Genomic DNA, 22,800 nt, shown 5'->3' on the forward strand with positions numbered 1-22,800 from the left:
GTCTCAAGATAATGGTGGCATAGTTGGTTCTCTGTGTGTGAGCTACATTTCAACTAATCTCTCAAAATAGTGAGCTGGCCTTGCCTCCATGCTGTAACGGGTGTCCCACCATACTAGGACAAGGCAGTCAGGTTTTCTCAGCTGCTTTGTAGCACTTTCCCTACTGGTTTCTAACTTGCATTTTTGATCCTGTGGCAGTGAGGCCTTTGTGATGCCACCCCTGCTCAAATGTTTCTCCGAGGCTGTACATAGCATATCAGCATTCAGTAGCCAACCACTGCTATATGCAGCTCCACTGTTTGAGTGTTCAAAAAGTTGTAGAATTGGTCATATCACATTTTATTGAATACTGAAAAACACTAAAATGAACCTAGCATATTTTCAAAATATTTGTAGAACAAAATTGCCAAGTATGACAAAAAACATAACTATGTATGCAATTGACTTTTTACTTAATCATAAGGTTATCAAAATGAATTCAAGTCCCTCATTATATATGGGCTGCAATTGACTTCAGTCAAACAACACTGGCAAATTCAGGAGATCTCACATTTATAATCAAGTATTAATGACTTTGCCAATGATTTTTTGTAAAGCACTTTAAAAAGTATAAGAAAATACATTTCTAAATACTGGAAAAAAAGCAAAAACATATCTGCGATACTTTGAAATTGAAAATTGAATTCAAGAATTTCAATCAAACTTTATATACCAGATGGTATATTTTTCAAATTTCATGCAGGAATCTCTGAATCTCAGAAATTAGGAAGTTGGTTGCAAGTGATACACTTTAAAATACCACAGAGGACTAGTTTCAGGTATTTAAAAGAACATAACAACTGTCTGAGGAAGTGGCAGGGCGGCACTTGCCATTTACTTTGACTAAGAACTGGAACACGCTCACAAGCTATTCAGTGGTTTGCAACAACCAGAGAAGCAAGTTTATGGGCCTCCAGGAGAAGAGACATCTTGCAGTTACTATTTTGCCTAAAATGTAAACTAAGTGAATACAGCAGCCAGCCCTCCCACAAATGTTGTCTCTGCATCCCAAGACCAAGGCTTTCATACAACAAATAGAAGGTAGGATATGAAAGAAAACCATTGCAATAAAGCATGTTCATTAGTCAAACCTGGCAACAGACAATCCTGCTGTACATTTAAGAGTATGCAAGAAAACACATGCACTCCCATGAAGCACTCAAAGTAAAAAGAAAAATGTAATTCCCTGAATATTAACAGTGGAAGTTATCCAATCAAAAGGATAGTAAAGAAGTTCTGCGCCAGGGGTGAGAAAACACAAGTATCAGAAGGAAATCCATTGTATAAGAAGTAAGCAAATGAGATACAATGGGCTACCCAAAGCCCATTTTCAATACTGGTATTGGTTAAAAGCTGTCTTTAGGTGGGACCTAAAAATTACATAAGTATCATCTGCTCACATCAACAGTCTCTCACCTCCTTTAGCTTTGGGGAGGGGGTGGTAATGTAGTATTTGAGATTATGGAGCCACTCCAGAAATGTCAACTGGGTCATCATTAGATTTTTGTGATTCTGCAGAAAGTTGTGTGATCAACTGCCTTATTTCTGAATAGTCATGCAACTATATTAATTGTCTTCATTGTCTTCACCTCCATGCTAATGCCCTCAATAATTTGGGCAAATAATAATGCATTTCAAAGATAGTTCTACTATGGATACCGGAAATGCCACCCACTTTCAAGGTACCTTTCCAGGGCCCACATTTTCATATCAATAGCACAATGCTGCCTAGGCATGTTGCAATTTCTGAGACTGCTTTCCCCCAGACGCAGCTCCCAGCATGCCAATATGAGTTACATTGAGGAGAAAACACTGCCTCCAAAAGTCAGAATTTTTAACGTAGGGAGGTAACATTCTGCTCCTGTTGCAAAGGTATTAAACCACCTTGCATCACTTCCCGCTCTCTCTCATTCACTGGGTCCTCACTTCCAAATTTTCAGCTAGCATGGAAAGCTGGATCTCCTATGGACCTTTATCCCCACGATATTTTGACTTTGGCTATCAATTTGATTAATCATTTTCTCAATGAAACTAAAACACCTCTCTTTCAGCTGCCACTTCTTCACAGATTTGGAAACAGGACAGGTCCTCCCCTTGTTTAAGAAACCTTCTGTGGACTCAGCTGTCTTAGCCAATTTCAGGCCCTTACTTCCTGTTGCATCTAAAATATTGAATCATTAATCATTTTCTTAATGAAACTAAAACACTTCTCTTTCAGCTGCCACTTCTTCACAGATTTGGAAATAGGACAGGTCCTCCCCTTGTTTAAAAAGCTTCTGTGGACTCAGCTGTCCTAGTCAATTTCAGGCCCTTTCTTCATGTTGCATCTACAATATTGAAAAAATGGTTAGCTTACAGCAATCCAACTACTTGAAATTCGATTCTTTTCTCCAAGTTTCTCAATCAGGTTTTAAACTACAACATAGTATAGAAACAACCCTTCAGGATCTATCAGAGCACTCCAAAACTATATTTGATCAAGGCTGCCTTAGTGCTACTTAATCAGTCAGAAGCATTCAATACGGTGTCTCACAATACATTGCTGCAAAGTCTTGTTGAGTCAGGTTTCTATGGCCTGGTAGATGACTGTACTTTTTTCACTCAAATAATTCTCAGTCATTTAGGGGCATAGGTATACTCTTTTTGCCCTGAATTTACATAATATTTTTAACGCAAATTTGACTCCATATATTTATTTTAACACTAGACACGTTTAGCGTCAAAATATTGGAGTTAGCACCATTTCTTGGATGCGTGAACATACCTTGAGTCAATGAGATGCAAGGTAGGCGTTCCCATCTAAAAAATGGTGTTATCCCATAGCCCCATATTTACCCCCTGTGCTAAAATGACAAATAGGTGGAAGGAGGGGCTAAATAATGGTGCACAGCTTGCACCATTACTTAACGCCTTGGTCAGGCTAGGCATTAGGGGACCTGTTGTGACATTTCCATGGTTAAACACCATGGGATGGGTCCACAGGTGCCCTCCCAAAGCCCCAGGAACACTCCCACCCACACCAGAGGAACACTAGAGGATGGGGGACCCAATCCCAGCTAAGTAGGGTACCTATTGGTAAGTATTTTTTTTTTAAGTGCCATCGGGGGGCCTAACTTTGGGCCTCCTGCATGGCACATGGTGCAATGACCATTCCCAGGGGACACTGTCCCCTGTGCTGCCCATTGGGGTGGTGGCCATGACTTCTGTCTTTCCTAAGACATGAGTCATGTTTTTGTGTTTGTGAGCAAGGAAATGGAGATTGTCTGGCAACTGCCTCCTTCCCTACCACCACTCTCACCCGGCTAGCATCTTGCTTGAAGCCGCTAGCCCACGTTTAATGCCAGCTTGCACTATTCAATAAATACAGCACCTGGCTGGTATTGTTAAATGATGCAAGCCTGCGCTAAACCTTTTGCCGCAAAATTGCGTTAGCCTTGTTCCACAAGGCTTATCATTGACCCTCACCCTATGTAATGTGTATATGACCCCTCTAGCAGGCTTGGTTCAGCCTTTAGATCAGAAGATTATTTCCTAGGCAGATGACTCATAACTAATTCTGTCCATTGCAGAGAACTCCTCACTAGATAAGAATGTCAACACATGCCTTTCTTCTGTAATCACCTCTATGTATGAAAGACAGCTATCATATAATTAATTCTGAAAAATTAGATCCTTATTGTAGGCTCCGAACTCTTTTTGGTCTCATTATTATGGCCTATATAGATTAGGTTTGTATCCAGGCCCAGGCTTTGTTGTCAGGATCCTCGGGGTCAAATTTGATACAGATAGTAGTTTTAACTCCAAATCTCAGTTTTCATTGCCTGTTGCTTCATGCTTTTGCATTTCCTAGGAAATGTTATCTCCCTTTTGATACTTTCAATACTGTTGTTCATGTGCTCATTACAGCGCCGCAAGATTCCACCAATTCCCTTCACTTAGGACTTCCCACATACCTCTCCCTCTGCCTTTGGTTAGTGCTAAACGCCGCAGCCAGATTCATTCTCTACATTCTTTGTCACCAGTCAATCTCCAAGCACTTAAGGGGACTTTTATTGGCTTTACGTTCAGAAACAAATTCAATTTAAAACCTTTCAAATTACAGGGATGGACCCTCCACGAGAGCGGAGGAACATCGCCCCATTAAAAATAACCTTAAAAAATGCCCCCAGAACTGAAAAATTGTAATAACGTTTATTTACAACCATTTTATTTTTTGGCACCTCGTCCTGAATAGAGTGTCAGGGTGGGGCAGGGCAATTGCTCCTGAGTGACAGCAGCAGGGAGCTGTGCACTTTAGTTTAAAGTGCACGTCCCTTTGGATGGCCGTCTTGCGATGGCCAACCTGACATGCACACTTTAAACTTCTCTAACCTAGCTGTCTTAAAACAGCTGGGTTAGTGACAGCACAAGCCTCCATTGCTCTTGTAAGCGCAGAGAAAGGCTGCTCCCACCAATCCTGATGCTGCTTTCATGGGGGTTGCCAGCATGAAAGCAGCATCAAGGTTTGTTAGTGCTGTCTAGTGGTCCCACATTGGAGCTTCCAGGAGCACGACCAGAGTAGAGGAAGACGTAATGAGAAGAAGAAGACGCCGTCAGGTAAGTGCCTTTTAAAAAAATATATATATTAATTTATCCCCCTCCCGCCCACTGTAAATAAAAGCCAGCCACCACTGTCTAATTCCCCAGAGATCATTCTACAAGAAAGGGCATACCTATATTCAGTCCAGCCTTTATACAAGATATTCTTTTGCCAACCTCATCCAAAACCCCTTGACTGCCTCTGCCCACAAAAGGTTGCCATGTTTTTACCTTCCTCTCTGGGAAACTCTGGAACAAACTTTCACATTATGTACGCCTGCTGCCTTTAGGGGTATGCTTTCGTAAGATGTTGAAAACCTGGCTATTCACTGTTCTCTGATGCCTGTGCCAGCCCTAGCTGCTGGTTTCCCTCAGTCTTATAACACTGGATCACACTGTTATAAACAGTTGTTTGCTCTTTATAAATCATCTCATCCATTCATTCACTCAATCCACATATTCATAGATCCTTAGGTCATTAAGGAATATGATGAACTAATCTGTGCCATGTATGTTGTGCAATTGTACCACTGGGAACTATGTGATAAAGCAGAATATCATAATGCTGTTGACTTTATTGTGAATTGCAGAATAAATCAGATACCCGGCAAATACCAATACCCTGGGGTGTAGTATTTACTGGTTGCTTTAACTATCACCTGGTCAGAGTTCAGCAGGTGTGAATGAGGCCTAATATGCTCTATTGATGTTTTACAACACCGTTACCATAAATTTCACTCTTTTGAGACTTTTCCCCTAGACTTTTTTTCTGTGTCTTTACCCCACACTGGGATGATCAAGACTTCTTCCATGGGCTCACCTGAGCTCCCTTTAAAAAATAGCTATAGGGCAGGTGCAGAACAACATAGATATGTTTGAACATACCACTAAGACCTCTGAACAATCGAATGATGGATATGTGCTTGAATCGGAGCGCTTTCGCTGCAAGCAACTGCGTCACTGGTTGCTCAGTCCTAGAATTAAACAGTGAGCCACCAGAGCCCTCGTCCGCTTAGAAAAATTCCTCTTACATCGCTCAAGTGACAAACATGGACCCATATTTAAGAAAAAGTGGCGCATCACAGATGATGTGCCACTTTTCTTGTGCCCCCCCACCGGCACCTGTCATGCTGGTGACAGCAAAGTCATGATTAGCTGAGGGAAGTCTGGGAGACTGTGTACTTTCCGGAAGAGGACAGGGATGGAGGAGGCAAACCTATCTCCCGATGGACCAGGTGAGAATGATAAAGTGTTTGAGTCTGTGAGAAGCATTTTGCATATGCAGCTATTGCATAGAGGATTGTGGATTTGAAGATGTTTTGGCAAGGGCTTGCCTGCACTGTCTTTCCTAAAACATGGGGGCATATTTATACTCCGTTTGCGCTGGAATTGCGTCGTTTTTTTTGACGCAATTTCGGCGCAAACTAACTCCATATTTATACTTTGGCGTTAGACGCGTCTAGCGCCAAAGTCCATGGAGTTTGCGTCATTTTTTAGCGTGGACACCTACTTTGCGTTAATGAGATGCAAGGTAGGCGTTCACGTCTAAAAAATCGACTCCGAGGCATGTGCGTCGGATTTATACTCCCGGGCAAAATTCACGCCCGGGAGTGGGCGGGTCAAAAAAAATGACATACGGCCGCTTTTGCGCCGTTTTTTAGCGCCTGCAAAAGGCAGCGTTAAGGGACCTGTGGGCTCTGAAGGAGCCCAGAGGTGCCCTCCCATGCCCCCAGGGACACCCCCTGTCACCCTTGCCCACCCCAGGAGGACACCCAAGGCTGGAGGGACCCATCCCAGGGACATTAAGGTAAGTTCAGGTAAGTGTTTTTTTTCATTTTTCTTTGTGGCATAGGGGGGCCTGATTTGTGCCCCCCTACATGCCACTATGCCCAATGACCATGCCCAGGGGACATAAGTCCCCTGGGCATGGCCATTGGGCAGGGGGCATGACTCCTGTCTTTGCTAAGACAGGAGTCATTTCTATGGGGGTTGGGAGTCGAAAAAAATGGCGCAAATCGGGTTGAGGTGAAAAAATTGCCTCAACCTGACTTGCCCCATTTCTTGACGCCCAAGCCCCATATCCCCCTACGCTGGCGCTGCCTGGTGTACGTTGTTTTTTTCCACGCACACCAGGCAGCGCCGGCGGCTAACGTCGGCTAACGTCATTGATTAAGGTGCTTCAGAATGGCGTTAGCCGGCGCTAATTTTTTTGACGCAAAACTGCGATAGCGCAGTTTTGCGTCAAAAAGTATAAATATGGCACATAGTATTATTAATGTTGTTTGTTTACAAATATTTATTATTTATTAGGATTTTATGAACCCCAAATAAAATATTAAATGATATATTACATTTCGAAGTTATGCTGTTTACTAAAAGAGGTCTAAAGACAGCAGCACATTTAGGCCCTGCTGAGTTCGGCGCTGGAGGTCAACAAAAGACCGCCAGTGCATAGAAGACCCCGTCGGCCACATTATGATCATTCAGCTGGGCCGACGGGCAAAAACAGTGTTTCTGCCAGCCGGCCCAGCTGAATGCAGGGCCTGTACATTGACACCTACTCCACATGGGGCCGGCGGCAATGTGTAGTGCGGCAGGTGCAGGAGCACATGTTGCGCATATCACTGCCCGTATATCGTGCAGTGACATGCATGACGGGACTGTGCATGGAGGCCCCTGCACTGCCCATGCCAAGTGCATGGGCAGTGCAGGGGCCCACTGGGGGACCCCAAGGCACCCATTCCACCAGCTTTTCCCTGGCGGGTTAAACCGCCAGGGAAAGGCTGGTGGAATCAGGTACATTATTCAGTGGGCAGCGCTGCTTGCAGAGCTGTCATGTCGGATATGTAACTTTGCCATCACCAGGCTGCCTGGTGGCGGAAGCTTGGTGGTGGCGGAGATACTCCAGTGGCGGTTCTGCCAAGTATATTATATGGCGGTCTGGGCCGCCATGCTGGTGGCGGTAATTACCGCTACCGCCGGCATGGCGGCCCAGACCGCCATGTTCAGAATGAGAGCCTTATTAGAAGCCTGTGTTTTTTATACTAAACCCGTGTGCTGCAGACTGCTGAAGCAGATGTCTTAATTAGAATTTATTAATGATTGTTTACATATTTTGAATAATGACTTATGTAAAAAATGAATAACGTAGAGGAAAATAATGTGCACGTTCGAAGTTGTGACCTCAAGGAATGTCCACCAGTGTTCACAAAATGTACTAAATAATGATTAATACCTATGGAATGTTGAAACTGTATTAGATTAATGTAATAGTATGTCATATTAAGGGTTATGAATTATGTTTTAGTTTATTAATTGTAGGCCTTAACTTAGCGAGTGTCTTGGCCTAGTTTTGCCAGGCCTCATGCAGAAGCCATATTTCTTAGCGTTTAATAAAAATGCTGACAGAGTGAACTAACTGTGAAATGCTTATTGTCTTGTTAAAATGCTTAGCAGAAGCATTCCATGAGAACCAACTAACAGGAGACAGTGTTCTTAAAATGTATGGAGCTATGTGTAATATATGCAAGAGGTTCCTTCCCAGGACGCGAACAATGAAGACACTGACTGGTGAAGACAATGCAACAAATTCGATACCTGACGAGCCGGATGATGGGAACATCGTAAAACAGACCAATCAACGTCCTGTGAAGTGTGAAATATTAGAATTCATAGATTTGGTAAAGAGTTTTCACTGGTCGGAGTAATAACGTATGATTAATTGACCAATTGGGAATTAGGGGATAGTTTGGGAGACTTTGATATAGCAACGTGACAGAGGAGACCAGACTCAGATTAGATTTATGCAGATTACGAGACCAGAGATCTAGAGTGACTCTGGAGAGAAGAAGAGATTTGAGATTCTGTCATTGGGCTCATACTCTCTGACTGAGAGCCTGATGCTTTGCTGATCGACTGATGACCTGAGGACGAAGACTGATTCTGCTTGCTGATCCATACTGCGGATAGGTAGATATGACAATGTGACTGAATTGCATTTTTATGCCTTTCCTTTCTAGGTACCAACTGCGCTGCTTAATAGTTTTTCTTAGCTAGATGTTTTCCAAATTTGTGTTCTAAATTGTTTTTGCATGAAGCCCCACATGCTGATGCTAATCTGGGTTTAGTTGAGGTTATCTACATGACGACTGACAAATTTTCAGAGACAATGGTTGACAAATTATTTTGCTGAACTCTATGGATTATGTAGTCCTATTGAATCTGACTTTACTAATGATTTGTACTGATGCTTCAGAATGTATTGTGATTCAAACTTTGATTAGATCATGTTTCTCGTGTCTTTTCAGTTAATCAATATTATTAATTGCACTTGATTTGATTTGGAGATTAGTCTAAATGACTTTAGCATTGTATAAGGGAAATAAACTCACTAAACCTTTACTAAAGGTGTGGTAATTTATGGCTGGAAGTTCATGGTGCATGACGATTAGTGACTCCATTGATTATTGATTTGACTAATGATCATGGATTATTGTGTATTGATTATTGTTTTTGTTCTGGAGCTATGGTAAGAACATCCTGAATAAGTCAAAAGGTTCATCGACCTATAGGCATCCCCTTGTAAGTTTACTTATTTCAGTCCAACGCACTAACAAGACTCAACTAGGACAACTGGGTAGCACATTAAATCAAGAACTATTAGCTTTTTCAAAGCGTCTTTTTGTTAACTGCCAATCAATGTACCTCCCATCAATGACCCTTTATTGACTGGATGAGGCAGTGTTATCAAAATCAGGAATGTTTTGCTACTGAATATTTAGGGGAACATTTAACCTATATACTTTGATGCCAGTGACATACCGCTGCTGATATGGTGCAGACATACACAAGGCCCCCAGTCGTCGGTCGGTGGTACATTGGAGCACCAATAAGAACCAAATCTGTGTTGGTATCCTGGTCAAGATCCACAGTGCACAGCTCTGCTCCAAAGTATGATCCACTCTGAAATGTAGAGGTTTTAAGAAAGTTCAGTACACGGATTGATAAAGTGCAGTAGCTTCACAGGAGTCTCAATCCTTTATAATGAACAGACACCTGGGACAGGGACACAAAGAATGCAATGAAAAATGAATGTGAATACGAGTAAAATGATCTCCATTTTATATTGGTCCATTTGTAGCTGAAGTAGTCCATTTACACAATTTCCCTTCTAAAGCAAACACAATCTGTTTTGCACCATAACAAAGATGCACTTATAGCTGACTAGCTGTCAATAACATGGATGCCTAGGATGTCATTCGAAATGCCAAAGTGAAAAACTCCCCATCGTTGAGGGATATGCATTTACGCTTGATGTTGTTAGGGAACCCCATAACAACTACTATGTTGGCAGAGTTGACAGATGAGCTTTGTAGGGAGCGAGGAGTCCGTTTTTTCAAGTAATGTATGGTAGGGTCAAGGCCACTCCGATTATGTGATTGTGCAGCTGTGATGTTTTCCATATAATTGTAGTTTTGTCACATTTGCCATGTGATCAATTAGCTGCTACATAATCTGCAGATTTCACCCAAAAAAGGCTGTAGTGTGAAAGCCAGCATGTCGTTGAAACTGGGCTTCTGGGTTTTGGACCAGTCTGAAAGATGGTTGAAAGAAAAAATGCATCCACCCATGGATTCTGGCACATTTCCAGGGACTTGTAAAGCTAGGAATACTTTGAAATGCTACACCTTCCCAGGTGAGGCGTAACAAGGGGAAATATATTTTTCATTGTTATTTCCTTTTTTCACATGTGCTGCAGCACACACAGAAAGAGGGAAATACCTCGAAAGAATTTTTTTGTCCTGGAAGGTGTCCTTTCCTGGCCAAAAATAATTCTGCCCGTAATGGAGTCATCCTTGAATTAACCTGCAAGGGTGGCTGCAATGGTGCTAGGCTTCACGGATTGTGGCAGCTCGGGGAGAGAGCGGAAATGCTCCATATCTTTGTAAATATGGAGCATTTCTGCTCTCTCTCGCTTTCACACAAAACAGCCCAGCAACTTTGGTTCCTGTCCTGTATTGCGTGACACTCAGAAAATGTTCTCCCCTATGGGGATCAAAATTGAATGTATATTTTAATGGTGTGAGGACCTGGAAGATGTGACCATTCAGCCAATTTCCCTGCACCTACCTTCTCCAGGGTCATCAGCACCTCCTTGTTTCACTGCTACTCTTGCTCTGCTTCTGTCCCAGATCATTATTGAAATGACATTCCCAAGCCATGAGTACTGGCTTATCACACGTTCCAGTAACTGCGATATCAGAGCATGGCTTAGTAGCCTGAATTGCATGAACTATAGTCCACTGCAGATGACACTTTGCTGCATCACTGATATTTCTCACTTACTTGTACAATTTTGGCTGCAGCAAGCACTGGTAAATAATCATTGGCTTCTAAACCCTTTTTAGATTTTTTTTAAGGAACCATAGATATTGCTGCAACAGCGCATGTGCTGTCTTAGGCAAGACCTAAAAATGCTCTTCATCACCACTTCCTATCAGCCCCATACTCTTCGCCCTCACTAAATTATTCCTTCCTATCCACAAATATAAAAAAAATACCAGTTGTCTTGCCACACTCCCCCATCTTTTCCTGACCATCCCTTTCTCGTTCATATAAAACATTTGCAAAAACAGACATTTATAGATGTAGTTTCTTCTATAGCCCTGGAGCAAGCAAATGTATTACACCACACACAGGAGCTGCAGTTGCAGTTGAACATATCTTTATTCCCCAGCATCCATTCACACACTACACTTTACGTCATATTTCCCAGAACCACCCCATGACACCTCCCAGCATTTCATGTGAGTCTAATTCAGAATCCACCCAGAACCACAAAGGTCCTATTGTGTATGCATCAACATGCTACACCTCCCCTTTTGCTAAATAAAAAGGTGGCCGGTATAATTTAAAATGGCAATCAGTCTGCGGGGAAGTCACACTTGCCAGACCTGAGTGTGTGGTCGCCTCCAACATAGTTGCTGGAGCTGGCAAGTGTCGAGGTAAGTGTTTAAAGTGTGATGTGTCCCAAGTGATGGACTTCTCTGGACGACGTGCTGCCACCATGTGTCCCTTGCACATCACTACCTTTAGAGGGCCAGTGGTGAAAAGGGTGTCCATCTTTAGTTTCTGTCTCTACCTTTTCAGTACCCAGTCATCTTTGTCAAAGACTGTTTCCTGAGCGTTGCAGCGCTCATCATCATACTCATTTTGCTCTTAGGAGTAGCATCAGTGTCACAAAATTTGTCAGCATTTATTGGGCGATCTGATATCCATTGAGGTAGTGTTGTTCTGATGGCTTTTCCAAACAACAAAGTAGCTGGGCTTTCACCCTTTGTTGAGTGAGGAGTTGTTCAATAGGCCCGGAGAGCTTGGCACAGAGCTTGGTTCAAATCAATTTCTTCCATGGATGCTCATTGAATTACCCTCTTTGGGTGCCCATGAATCTTTTGGCTACACCATTGGCTTCTAGCCAAAGGGGAGTACTCTTTTGGTGTTTGATGTTGAGTCGTGCAGGAAACTTTTCCTATGTTTGCTGTTGAATTGTGGGCCATTATCGGATTTGACCATCTCAGGAATACCACAAGTTGCAAAGATGTCATCAAGTCTTCTGAGTTATTGAGGACAGTGTTTCCACCAAAGGAATGCGGAACTATTCATCTATGAGCGCCATGAGGTGCGGTTCATCTCCTAATGGTCAGAAGAAGTCAACTGTGACTCTCTCTCAGGCATATGCAAGAAGGTCAGAAATTTTCACTGGGTGCTTGGTCACCTTGGGGGACAGGCAACTGCAGATGTGGCATGTCTTCAAATCTTTTTCTACTCACTTATCTAGTTGAGGGAACCACACTCTGTCTCACAATGTTCCTTTGTTGGCCACAATGCGACAATGTCCTTCACAGGCCAACTCAATGACCGTTTGTCTTAGGCTTTTAGATATGACGACCCTTTAGCCTCTCAGTATTATGCCATCTTGTGTGACAGCTAATTCATCCTGTACATTTTTCAACATTTGGAATTCAGTATCATCAGCCAAAGGCCATGCACATCGTCTCTATGATTGTGTCTTAATGAGTTCCTTGACAATAGTCATGTCATAGTCAGTATTGGTATTAGCAATGATTTGATTCACAGACAGAGCCGCTGGTGTGCTAGACCCCACAATGAAATTGAGATATTCTTTGGACATCCTGGATTCTGAACTTGGACGACATAACAGCGCTTGTGAAAAGTAATCTGCTGGGTTCTGATCCTTCCCTAGTTTGTGTACAATTTCATAGTTATACTCTTGCAGCCTCAACCCCTACCTTTCGCTCAAAAGAGGGAATCTTAGCCTTCGGGTTTCCAAAAATAGTGAGCATTGCCTGGGGGTCCATAGTGATAGTGAATTGTTTCCCATAGAGGAAGACATGAACATTTTTATAGGCCCACACCACAGCCAGACTCTCCTTCTCTGGCTGAGAGTAGGTACATTCTGTATCAGACAGACTCCTACTGGCATAGGCCACAATGTGTCTCTGAGAATTCTGATGGCCGTTGTGTTGAGCTAGGATTTCCCCCAGCCCCACCAGGCTCACATCAACCTTGACTTGAGCAGTTTGGGGTCAATGTAGGCCATTTTAGTTGCATTCTCAATAGCATGTTTTATTTCTTTCAAAGTCTCATCACATTCAGGAGACCACTGAAAAGGAAAAATTTGCTATGCCAAGTCTATCAATGGGGTACTGACCGTGGAAAAATTGTGAATGTAGCTTGAGCAGTAACTGGTCATGCCTAGAAAGGATCGCAGCAGGGTAACGTTTTGGAGAGGTGGGCAAGTGGATAACAGTGCTTGCACTTTGTCTGGATCTGGAGTTATTCACCCATCAAACAATGTTTCCAAAAAAACATAAGTTTGGTTTTATGAAATTCACATTTTGCTGCATTCAAAATGAGACCTGCTTCAGCAAGTAACTGGCACACTTGTGTGAGGGATTTGTCCTGCTCTTTCTCGGTTCACCCAAAGACAAGTATGTCATCACTGTAATTGAAAGCATGTGTAACAGATTGGATTGTTCAGTGGATAACATCCTAAAATATCTCAGCCATCGAAGATACTCCAAAACGCAGTCTTGTATCCGAACAAATCAGCATAAGTGGAGAAAGTGGCAATAAATATGCAGTTCTCTTCTAACTCAAGTTGGTGGTATCTTTTGTTTAGTTCAAGATGTGAAAAGACATTATCTCTGTTCAGTTGCATGATCATGGCCGCTATACCAGGGTGTCACTCCGTCTCAATGGCTCTGACTGGCTTATGTATATCATCACAATTATGAAGTGCTCTGGTGCTGTCCTTTTTTGGTACCACTGCTATGGGCAAAACCCATGGCCTGGGGCCAGTGTAACGTTAAACGATGTCATGTTTCAAAACTGTTGCCAACTCTTTTTCTACAGCTTCTTGCAGATGAAATGCAACTCTACGGTGCAGATGGGCAACTGGACGAACAAACGTCATTGATTATGTTAATGTTTTCCTAAACCATGAAACAAGAGGAACTGGCTGGCTCTCAACCTCAGGCTGAGCATGGAGGTTTGTAGTTGAGAGATATTAGCCCCATTCAGCCACTGTGGCAAAACTGAGAAAACATGCACTAGACAAGTTCCCTTGTAGAACATGACAGATGGCACGTTTTGACATTGTTTTGTGTTGCACTGCCACAACCTTTGGCTTTGCAGTCGTTGAGAAGCTGCCCAGATGTATACCTTCATGTCTGATGGAGTAAGGCATGGCACAGGTGAGAGAGCGTTGCATTTGTCCACTGGAATTATATTATTTGATGCCCCACTTTTGATGATGAACGATATGGGGTGACCGTTAAATTTTAAGATAATTCTGGGACAGAGTGCAAAAAAAGTTTGGTGCTTTGCTTACTGAGTTACTTTTTAACTGTGGTCTTCTTCACATACACCTTACCCCACAGTGGTACGCCGTCTTCTGGTGGACATCATCAGCATGCACCCATCTACATCGTTTTTGCTCAATAGCAATCTTGAAGAACCTTTGTTCGATGAGCTTGATGATAATTGATTTTGTCTGGTCTCCACTTGTCATAGTTGGTGTTGCTTTTTGTTTGTGTGGGCATGGCTAGGGTGCTTCTGCTACCTTCTCTTGTCTGTATTTTGTTTCTGTGGGGAAATACTTGACTTTTCTTTAGCCCAACACACAGTTATGAAATGGTTCTCTCTCCCACAATACTTACTGATTTGGCCTCGGGCTGGACGTTGCCTTTTCATGGGAAACGAAAACTGACATCAGTGTTTCATTCAACAACTTCAACTAACATGCATCTGTTTTCGCAATATGATTTGCATGTGTGCTTGCTTTTCATGGTCAGTGCTGATTCATAGTACATTGTCCCTGCTTCCATGTCAGGAGCTTGTTGTTGTGCTCCTTCTTCTGCTCTTGCAGTCATCAGCATTTTCTATAGACTGAGCATCTCTCTCAACATTCGCCTTCTAAAGTAATCTGAAAGGCAGCCATCAATGATTCTGAGGCACATGACTCCTTCACCAGTAGAGTCACAGAATTTGCAACTCTTGATAAGTGCATCAAGCCTTTCAACAAACTTATCCATTTTTTTGCCAGTCTGTTGTCATGCTTTGTTGAAGATGTACCTTTCGTAATCAACTTTCAGCATTAGATTGAACTTGGATTCCAGCGCTTCTTTCACTTTTCAGTATGATGATGCATCTGTCTTTGAAACTTTCTTTGGCACCTCTTTTACTCCATCACCTGCAGGGTTTTGCAGATATTTGGTGATTTTCTTACCATTGTTTTCAAGTGCATCTATGAAGTCATTGAATGTTTCAGTTGATGCAGACCATCTGACACCAATAATCTGTTTTCCGGATGTAGTCACAGGGCAGCGGTGGCTTCAAGAAATTGGCTGCATTATAGTTTGAGCTCCCATTTCTGCCATTGCATGAGCACTTGTCGTTCAACTGATTTTGCTCTGTAGGGCAGCTCAGACTCTTCTGCAAGCAGCGTGGAGTGCAGAGGCTGGTGTTTCGGTAGGGTTCAATTGCTACTGAACGTGAGTATGCTCTCCATTTCTCGTGTCTTGTTGCCATTATAATTGTTTTCTTCCTTCGTCTGAAAGTTGTTCTGTGTTCGGGACACAGTGTGACATCTCTGCCAACAATCTCACTGGCGGTATTGGCAGGCATTTTAAATGCGCTCCTCTGCAGGACCTTCCATTGCTTCTGCAGCTGTGTATGGGCTGAAGCAGGGCTGACTCCATGCGTGCCCGTCACAAACTGCTTCACACTGCACAGGCATGTAACCCCCTACTCATCACCAGTTATAGTGTCTTCCCCAGCCTGGGAGCATGCAAATGGATTACACCACACACCACAGCTACAGTTGAACATATCTTTATTTTCCAAAATCCATTCACAAACTACAATTTACTTCATACTTCCCACAACCACACCCTGACACCTCCCCACTTATCATGTTGTTCCTACTCAGAGTCTGCCCAAAACCACAAGGGTTCCAGTGTGCATGGCATCAATATGCTTCAGTAGGGTGTCTACTTTTAAGTTTCAACTGAAAATCGAACAACAGAATCCCTCCAGACTGACATCTGCCTTTCTTGGTTGAAACGTTAAAGCACTAAATCGCACTATTCCCATATCTATCTTCAAAGTGCACCCCCTTGTGATACTTACAACATTGTAGAAATATTTTTTTATGCGGCTACTGTAGGGTACCATGCTTGTGTAGGGTCATTGGTTCTGTGGCTCTTTGCAGGAGGTAGACAGTTGTCTCTTCATTAGCGTGTCTAAAAGTGTACCTCATTCCCAGTGTCTAGCAGCAGAGTTTCTCTACTCTGGGGCTCCGTCCTACTCACCTTGATGCAAACGACTGTGCTGTACAATGAGGGAAATTGAAACCGTTGACACAAGACGAGTTTCACCACCACTTTGGTGCAATTGCAATGAGAACACCTACAATGTGTTTTAGATAAGATTATTTTCACCCATCACTCTTTTCTAAATAAGTTGCTTAGTGGGAGACGTTGAGTTATCCATTCCATTTTTTTGTTCCTTCTCCAGGAAGCATTATGGTTTAAGCATAGAAAGAGTAGATACAGTGCTACTGTCACTTAACATATGCCCAACTCACTCCCCGCCACAAAAGTTAGAGAATAGGACCAGTGTGCACTCTCACGTCTAGGGAATGGACATGGGGAATAAGTCTAGCAAGTGCCTAGCTCTATTTGTTGACCGGGCCTGCGTTACAGAAAAAACAGATTCTTAAATATATACACCCAAAATGCAGAAAGTTCAGGAAAAGAGTGACTCAGTTCACTCATGTATTCTTATAATATGCCTCAAATCCTCTGCTATTGGGCATGAATAGTGGGCATGACCAGTTCTGATGCAGTAAGGTATATTTTGCATAGCATTTCCTGTTGTATATCAGTGACTGATCTTTCATTAATCATGGGCTGTGTCAGGCTTGTAGGTACCATTCATGCTATGTCAGTTTTCCCATTTCGTGCAGGATTTCATATGTTGTTGGCAAGCACCAGCTCTTCTGTGGACAAAGGGCACCTGTGTTCCTGAGGAGAGAAGTGGACTGTGCAATGTATAAGGAAGGATCCCTCCAGACGCCTTCTTTTGCAAGCATGTTTCCTTAATTGCAACAACGCCTGGAATCATGACACAAAGCTCCCATATAGGGTCTGACTTGTCATTAATGGGTTCCTCAAAGCATCAGTCCTAGCAGCACTTGTTGAAATGTACTAAGCCCACCTAGCAATTAAGAAACGGTTTCTGAATCATTAAATTGGTTTAGGAAACATTAGGAAATTAGCATTTGGAAGAGGTGCTTTAAAGGTGTTCCTTCTAAATATTGATTTCTTAAGGACTGAAATCTGATCACAAAGCATTAACATTGTACTATCAACTCAAACCGAATGGAACCCTTTTCCTTTGTGAATGATGGAAAAATAAATTTTTGAAGTAGGCAGTGGTCCCATGGATCAATGTCTAATCTTAAAAAAAGTTTGTAAATGTTTTAATTTTCTTTTAGTGCACCCTGGGGAGCATTTAAAAAAATAGCTTTCATTAAAAGCAATCATAGACATGGTGGTTGCTAGAAATGGGGTCCTTGGTTGGCAGTCAGGTTGCCCCCTGCCCAAGTAAGGACCCTCACTCTAGTCAGGATAAAGGAGAATCACCCTCAGTTAACCGCCCGCTCACCCCCTTGGTAGCTTGGCACAAACAGGCAAACTTAACTTCAGAAGCAATGTGTAAAGTATTTGTACCAACACACACAGTAATACAGTGAAGCACTACAAAATGACACAACACAGGTTTAGAAAAATTTATAAGATTTATCTAAACAAAACAAGACCAAAACGAAAATCCAACATACACAAGTCTAGATATGAATTTTCAAAAGAATAAGAGTCTTAGGGGGTCATTACGACCCTGGCGGTCATGGACCGCCAGGGCCGGGTACCGCGGATGCACCGCCAACAGGCTGGCGGTGCATCCAGGCCAATTCTGACCGCGGCGGTAAAGCCGCGGTCAGAAAAGGGAAACCAGCGGTTTCCCGCCGGTTTTCCCCTGGCCTGAGGAATCCTCCATGGCGGCGCTGCAGGCAGCGCCGCCATGGGGATTCCGACCCCCTTACCGCCAGCCTGGTTCTGGCGGTTTTGACTGCCAGAACCTGGTTGGCGGTAACGGGTGTCGTGGGGCCCCTGGGGGCCCCTGCAGTGCCCATGCCAATGGCATGGGCACTGCAGTGGCCCCCTAACAGGGCCCCACCAAGATTTTCAGTGTCTGCATAGCAGACACTGAAAATCGCGACGGGTGCAACTGCACCCGTCGCACCCTTTCCACTCCGCCAGCTCCATTCGGAGCCGGCATCCTCATGGAAGGGGGTTCCCCGCTGGGCTGGCGGGCGGCCTTCTGGCGGTCGCCCGCCAGCCCAGCGGGAAACTCAGAATTATCGCGGCGGTCTTTTGACCGCGCAGCGGTATTCTGACGGCGGGCCGCCCGCCAAAGTCAGAATGAGGCCCTTAATCCTTAGAAAACAGTGAGAATGCTATTGTTACACAAAGTACCTGGTTAACGTCAAAAATAAAGCTGCAAGGGCGAGCGTGCACCAGAAAAGGGTAGCAATGCATCGATTCCTTACTTGCAAGTGAAGTCGTGAATTGTTTTCTTCTCCGGTTGGGTCAGCAATGTGTTTTTTTTCTCCCTCGCAAGAGAGCGATGCATCCATTTCCGGACAGGGTACCTCGGATCCGCACAGAGTTGGGTTGACTTGGACTCCCAGGAACGATGTATGGAGAATCCGGTCTCACAGTATCAGAGAACCACGCTACCTGGGGTTTGCGTTATTATCAGCCTCCATGAGTGGGTGTTGCGTGTCATTTCTCCAGCCGCGATGCATGTGGAGAGTCAATTTCAGCCGCAAAGCCGGCGGCACGTCATTTACCAAGCAAGTTGTGGAAGGTGTGACAAAAATGTCCCCGTACAGCAGTCTGTGCGTGGATTTTCAGTTCTTGTCTGCCAACTTCACCTTTCAAGGGCCCAGGGACTGGATAGGGCACCACTTGGCAGGGCATGAGTCTCAGCAGAGAGTCCAGGTGCTGGCAGGGGAAGTCATTGTTGGCCCTGAGACTTCAATAACAGGAGGTTAGCTCAGTTCAAGCCCTTGAAGATTCTTCTCAAGCAGGAATGCACAACAAAGTCCAATCTTTGTCCCCTTTCACAGGCAGAAGCATCAACCACAGGATAGCCCAACAAAGCACACTCACAGGCAGGGGCAGAACTTCTCCGTAGCTCTTCAGCTCTTCTCCTTGGCAGAGGTTCCTCTTGATTCCATAAGTGATCTAAATTTCAGGGGTTTTGGGTCCACTACTTATACCCCTTACTGCCTTTGAAGTAGGTAAACTTCAAAGGAAAGTATCTCTTGTTTGTAAGATCCTGCCTTGTCCAGGCCAGGCCCCAGGCACACACCAGGGGGTTGGAGACTACATTGTGTGAGGGCAGGCACAGCCCTTCCAGGTGTGAGTGACCACTCCCCCCTCCCTCCCAGCAGAGATGGCTCATCAGGATATGCAGGCTACACCTCAGCTCCCTTTGTGTCACTGTCTAGATGAGAGGTTCAAACAGCCCAACAATCAAACTGTCCCAGATAAGGAATCCACAAACAGGCAGAGTCACAGAATGGTTTAAGCGAGAAAATGGCTACTTTGTAAAAGTGACATTTTCAAACACACAATCTAAAAACAAACTTTACTAAAAGATGTATTTTTAAATTGTGAGTTCAGAGACTCTAAACTCCATATTTCTATCTGGTCCCAAAATGAATCTGTACTTTAATAATATTTAAAGTCAGCACCCATGTTAACCTATGAGAGAGATAGGCCTTACACAATGAAAACTGAATTTGGTAGTATTTCACTGTCAGGACATATACAATAGATTAGTACATGTCCTACCTTAAACATATACTGCACCCTGCCTATGGGGCTACCTAGGGCCTACCTTAGGGGTGCTTTACATGTGAGAAAAGGGAATGGTTAGTCCTGGCAAATGGGTACACATGTCAAGTCAAATTGGCAGTTTAAAAACTGCACACACAGACACTGTAGTGGCAGGTCTGAGACATGTTTACAGGGCTACTAAGGTGGGTGGCACAACCAGTGCTGCAGGCCCAGTAGTAGCATTTGATTTACAGACCCTGGGCACCTCTAGTGCACTGTACTAGAGACTTGCTAGTAAATCAAATATGCCAATCATGGAAAGCCAATTACACATACATTTTTACATAGGAGCACTTGCACTTTAGCACTGGATAGTAGTGGTAAAGTGCCCAGAGTATCAAAAACAGAAAACACAGAGTCCAGCACACATCAACAACCTGGGAAACAGAGGCAAAAAGTTAGGGGAGACCACATCAAGGATGCCAAGTCTAACAGTGGTCATTAACATTTATGATGCAGGTCGGTATTAAGACCCACTGACAAAAACAATGCAAATAACAAGCATTACAACAAGAGCAGTATTGCACTGTGATTCTGTGGTTTATGAAACAGCCTATTACTATATAGGTCAGTTTGCAAAATAAGATTGCATTCGGTAAAAGTAGGTGCTCAAATTTAAATTGCTTTTAACCAATGTACTCTTTGTAAATGAGGCCCTTGATTATTTTACTAGGCATTGAAACTACTCCTTCCAAAAGCTCCTTAATCTGAATACAGAAAAAACCTGCAATGAGTTCTAGGATACTGTTTTTGAAAAGTAGTAGTGGGAGGGGGGGATGAGAGGGGCTGGCACATCACATAAAGTGAGCACTGCTAATTTGAGACTTTGGGTCTCTTCATAAAACTTCTTTTGGCTGGTTCAATTTCATGTCCTTGGTCGTAACTGAAAACAATCCTTAGTGCAAACACTTTTACCATAGCTTAACTAAAACAGTTGTTTAGAGGTGGTAGTGTGACAAGAATGTTTCTGCATATATGTTGTGTGGCACTTTGGTTTAATTGTAAAGAAATACATCTTCTTGCATGATTACCCCCAAGTTTTTTGACTGGTGCTAGTAGTTTAAAACTCTGAGTGCACTGCGTCATGCCAAACGGACCTCAGGGCCAGTGCTCTGACCTTTAAAAAGGTATAGGTACAACTTGCATAAGTTAGCTTATTTATAAATTCCTAGTATATGTACCAGGATTACCCAGGGCCTAAGTTAACTATCTCTCATGGACTGCCACACTTATTATGCCACCACAAGTGTGACAAAGCAAAGCATGACTCCCAGCCTGCCATTGCCGACTGTTGGAGCAGTTTTCTTTTTTTAATAACAAATTTTATTGAAGGCAGAACAGTTTTCTAACTGCTAACTCTTTGCAATTTAATCCAATGGCAAAGCCAAGACCCCCCTTTTTAATATTTATAAGTCACCCTTAAAACAGGCCTACTGAACCCTAATGGCAGGGTGCACTATATTAAAAATATGGACATGTGGTTTATTAACTTCACATGTTTTTATAGTAAAAAGCCAGCATTGTTGTTCTCAATGAGGAAAGATCAGTAGCCGCTTTGGCAAGTATGGTGTTACACACTGACAACTCAGCCGCTATTAAGCATGGCACTTTCAGGTATCAAATGAATCCTTATGTTAAGCCTGAATGGTTGCTCAAGTCAAATTTTATGTAACTTCTTTACAAATGGCAACTTTGTCACTTTCTTTCTCAATGTCCCCAGTAAGCTGATAATGGTTGCACACAAGCTGCTGTCCTCGAGACAGCCTTATGCCCTCCTGTGGAGAGGTGAGAATGACTCTCGGGATGAGGAACAAAGGACGTTCCAAGGCAAGAGGCATGACCTTCTCCTTGCAGGATTGCCAGAGAGATGTGTAAGCCCAAAAGGTGGACTTCAAAGGGGAAGCCGACTTTGAAGGGCAAATCCTGGTACGCAATGGAGGTGGCTGCACTTGTGTTTTAGCAGACAGGCTGGTATCTTGGGTAGAGAGGGAAAATATGTTGTCAGACTATATTTAAGAGGGTATATAGCCCCAGGTAGCCACACCTCTGTACCACAGACCAAGAAAAGGGTTCTGCCATTTTGGGAGTGGACAGAATAGTGCATTCTGGGCTAGCTAGAAGCCACACTTCACAGGAAGCCCTCATCAGGGGGAGGGGAACCGGTAGCTCATTGGCTATTCAGTGGCCACAACCTCCAAAGCTAGTAATGGGCATAAACGTAGCACCCTTGGCACCCAGATGTCAGATCTGACTGTACTGGAGAGAAGACTGAAGAAGGGCTGCCCTGATCTTCCCTGGCTCACCTGCTGAATTTTGGACTAGCAAATAAAGGATTATGCCTGTGAGGTTACACTCATGGAAAAGTCATCTCCAAAACCCAGATAGGGAAGGTGACTTCAAGAGTCAGTTGGCTTACTCCCTTTTTCAGCTACAGGGCCCAAAATGCTGATATGCCTGATATGCCTGCACCCTTGACAGCCCAGTACCTAGAAGCCTGACTGCTGCTGGACACAGAGGTGCATCCTTGGCGACTTTGTCCTGGCCCTCAAAAGTTGTAACCCAGTCTGTTGAACCCATGAGGGTCATCAGAGTGCAGTTTGGTTTCTTAGCATGGAGAGTGCTGCAATTTCAG

The 22,800-nt window shown here is 43.5% G+C and overlaps 1 protein-coding gene across 2 annotated transcripts in view; it reads right to left on the bottom strand.

The window, feature by feature from the left end:
* Positions 1-22,800, bottom strand: part of LOC138304332 (integrin alpha-M-like) — a 628,283-nt gene that overhangs the window by 248,554 nt on the left and 356,929 nt on the right. Inside the window, exon 13 of one of the 2 annotated variants that reach the window (XM_069244296.1) lies at positions 9,439-9,579. The exons of the other annotated variant lie outside the window; for it this stretch is intronic. Within the exon in view, the coding sequence (XP_069100397.1) occupies positions 9,439-9,579 (141 nt within the window). The remainder of the gene's footprint in view (positions 1-9,438; positions 9,580-22,800) is intronic. 2 annotated transcript variants of the gene reach the window in all.

This window comes from Pleurodeles waltl, chromosome 7 (assembly GCF_031143425.1).
Source record: "Pleurodeles waltl isolate 20211129_DDA chromosome 7, aPleWal1.hap1.20221129, whole genome shotgun sequence".
In the NCBI taxonomy this organism is placed as follows: domain Eukaryota; kingdom Metazoa; phylum Chordata; class Amphibia; order Caudata; family Salamandridae; genus Pleurodeles; species Pleurodeles waltl.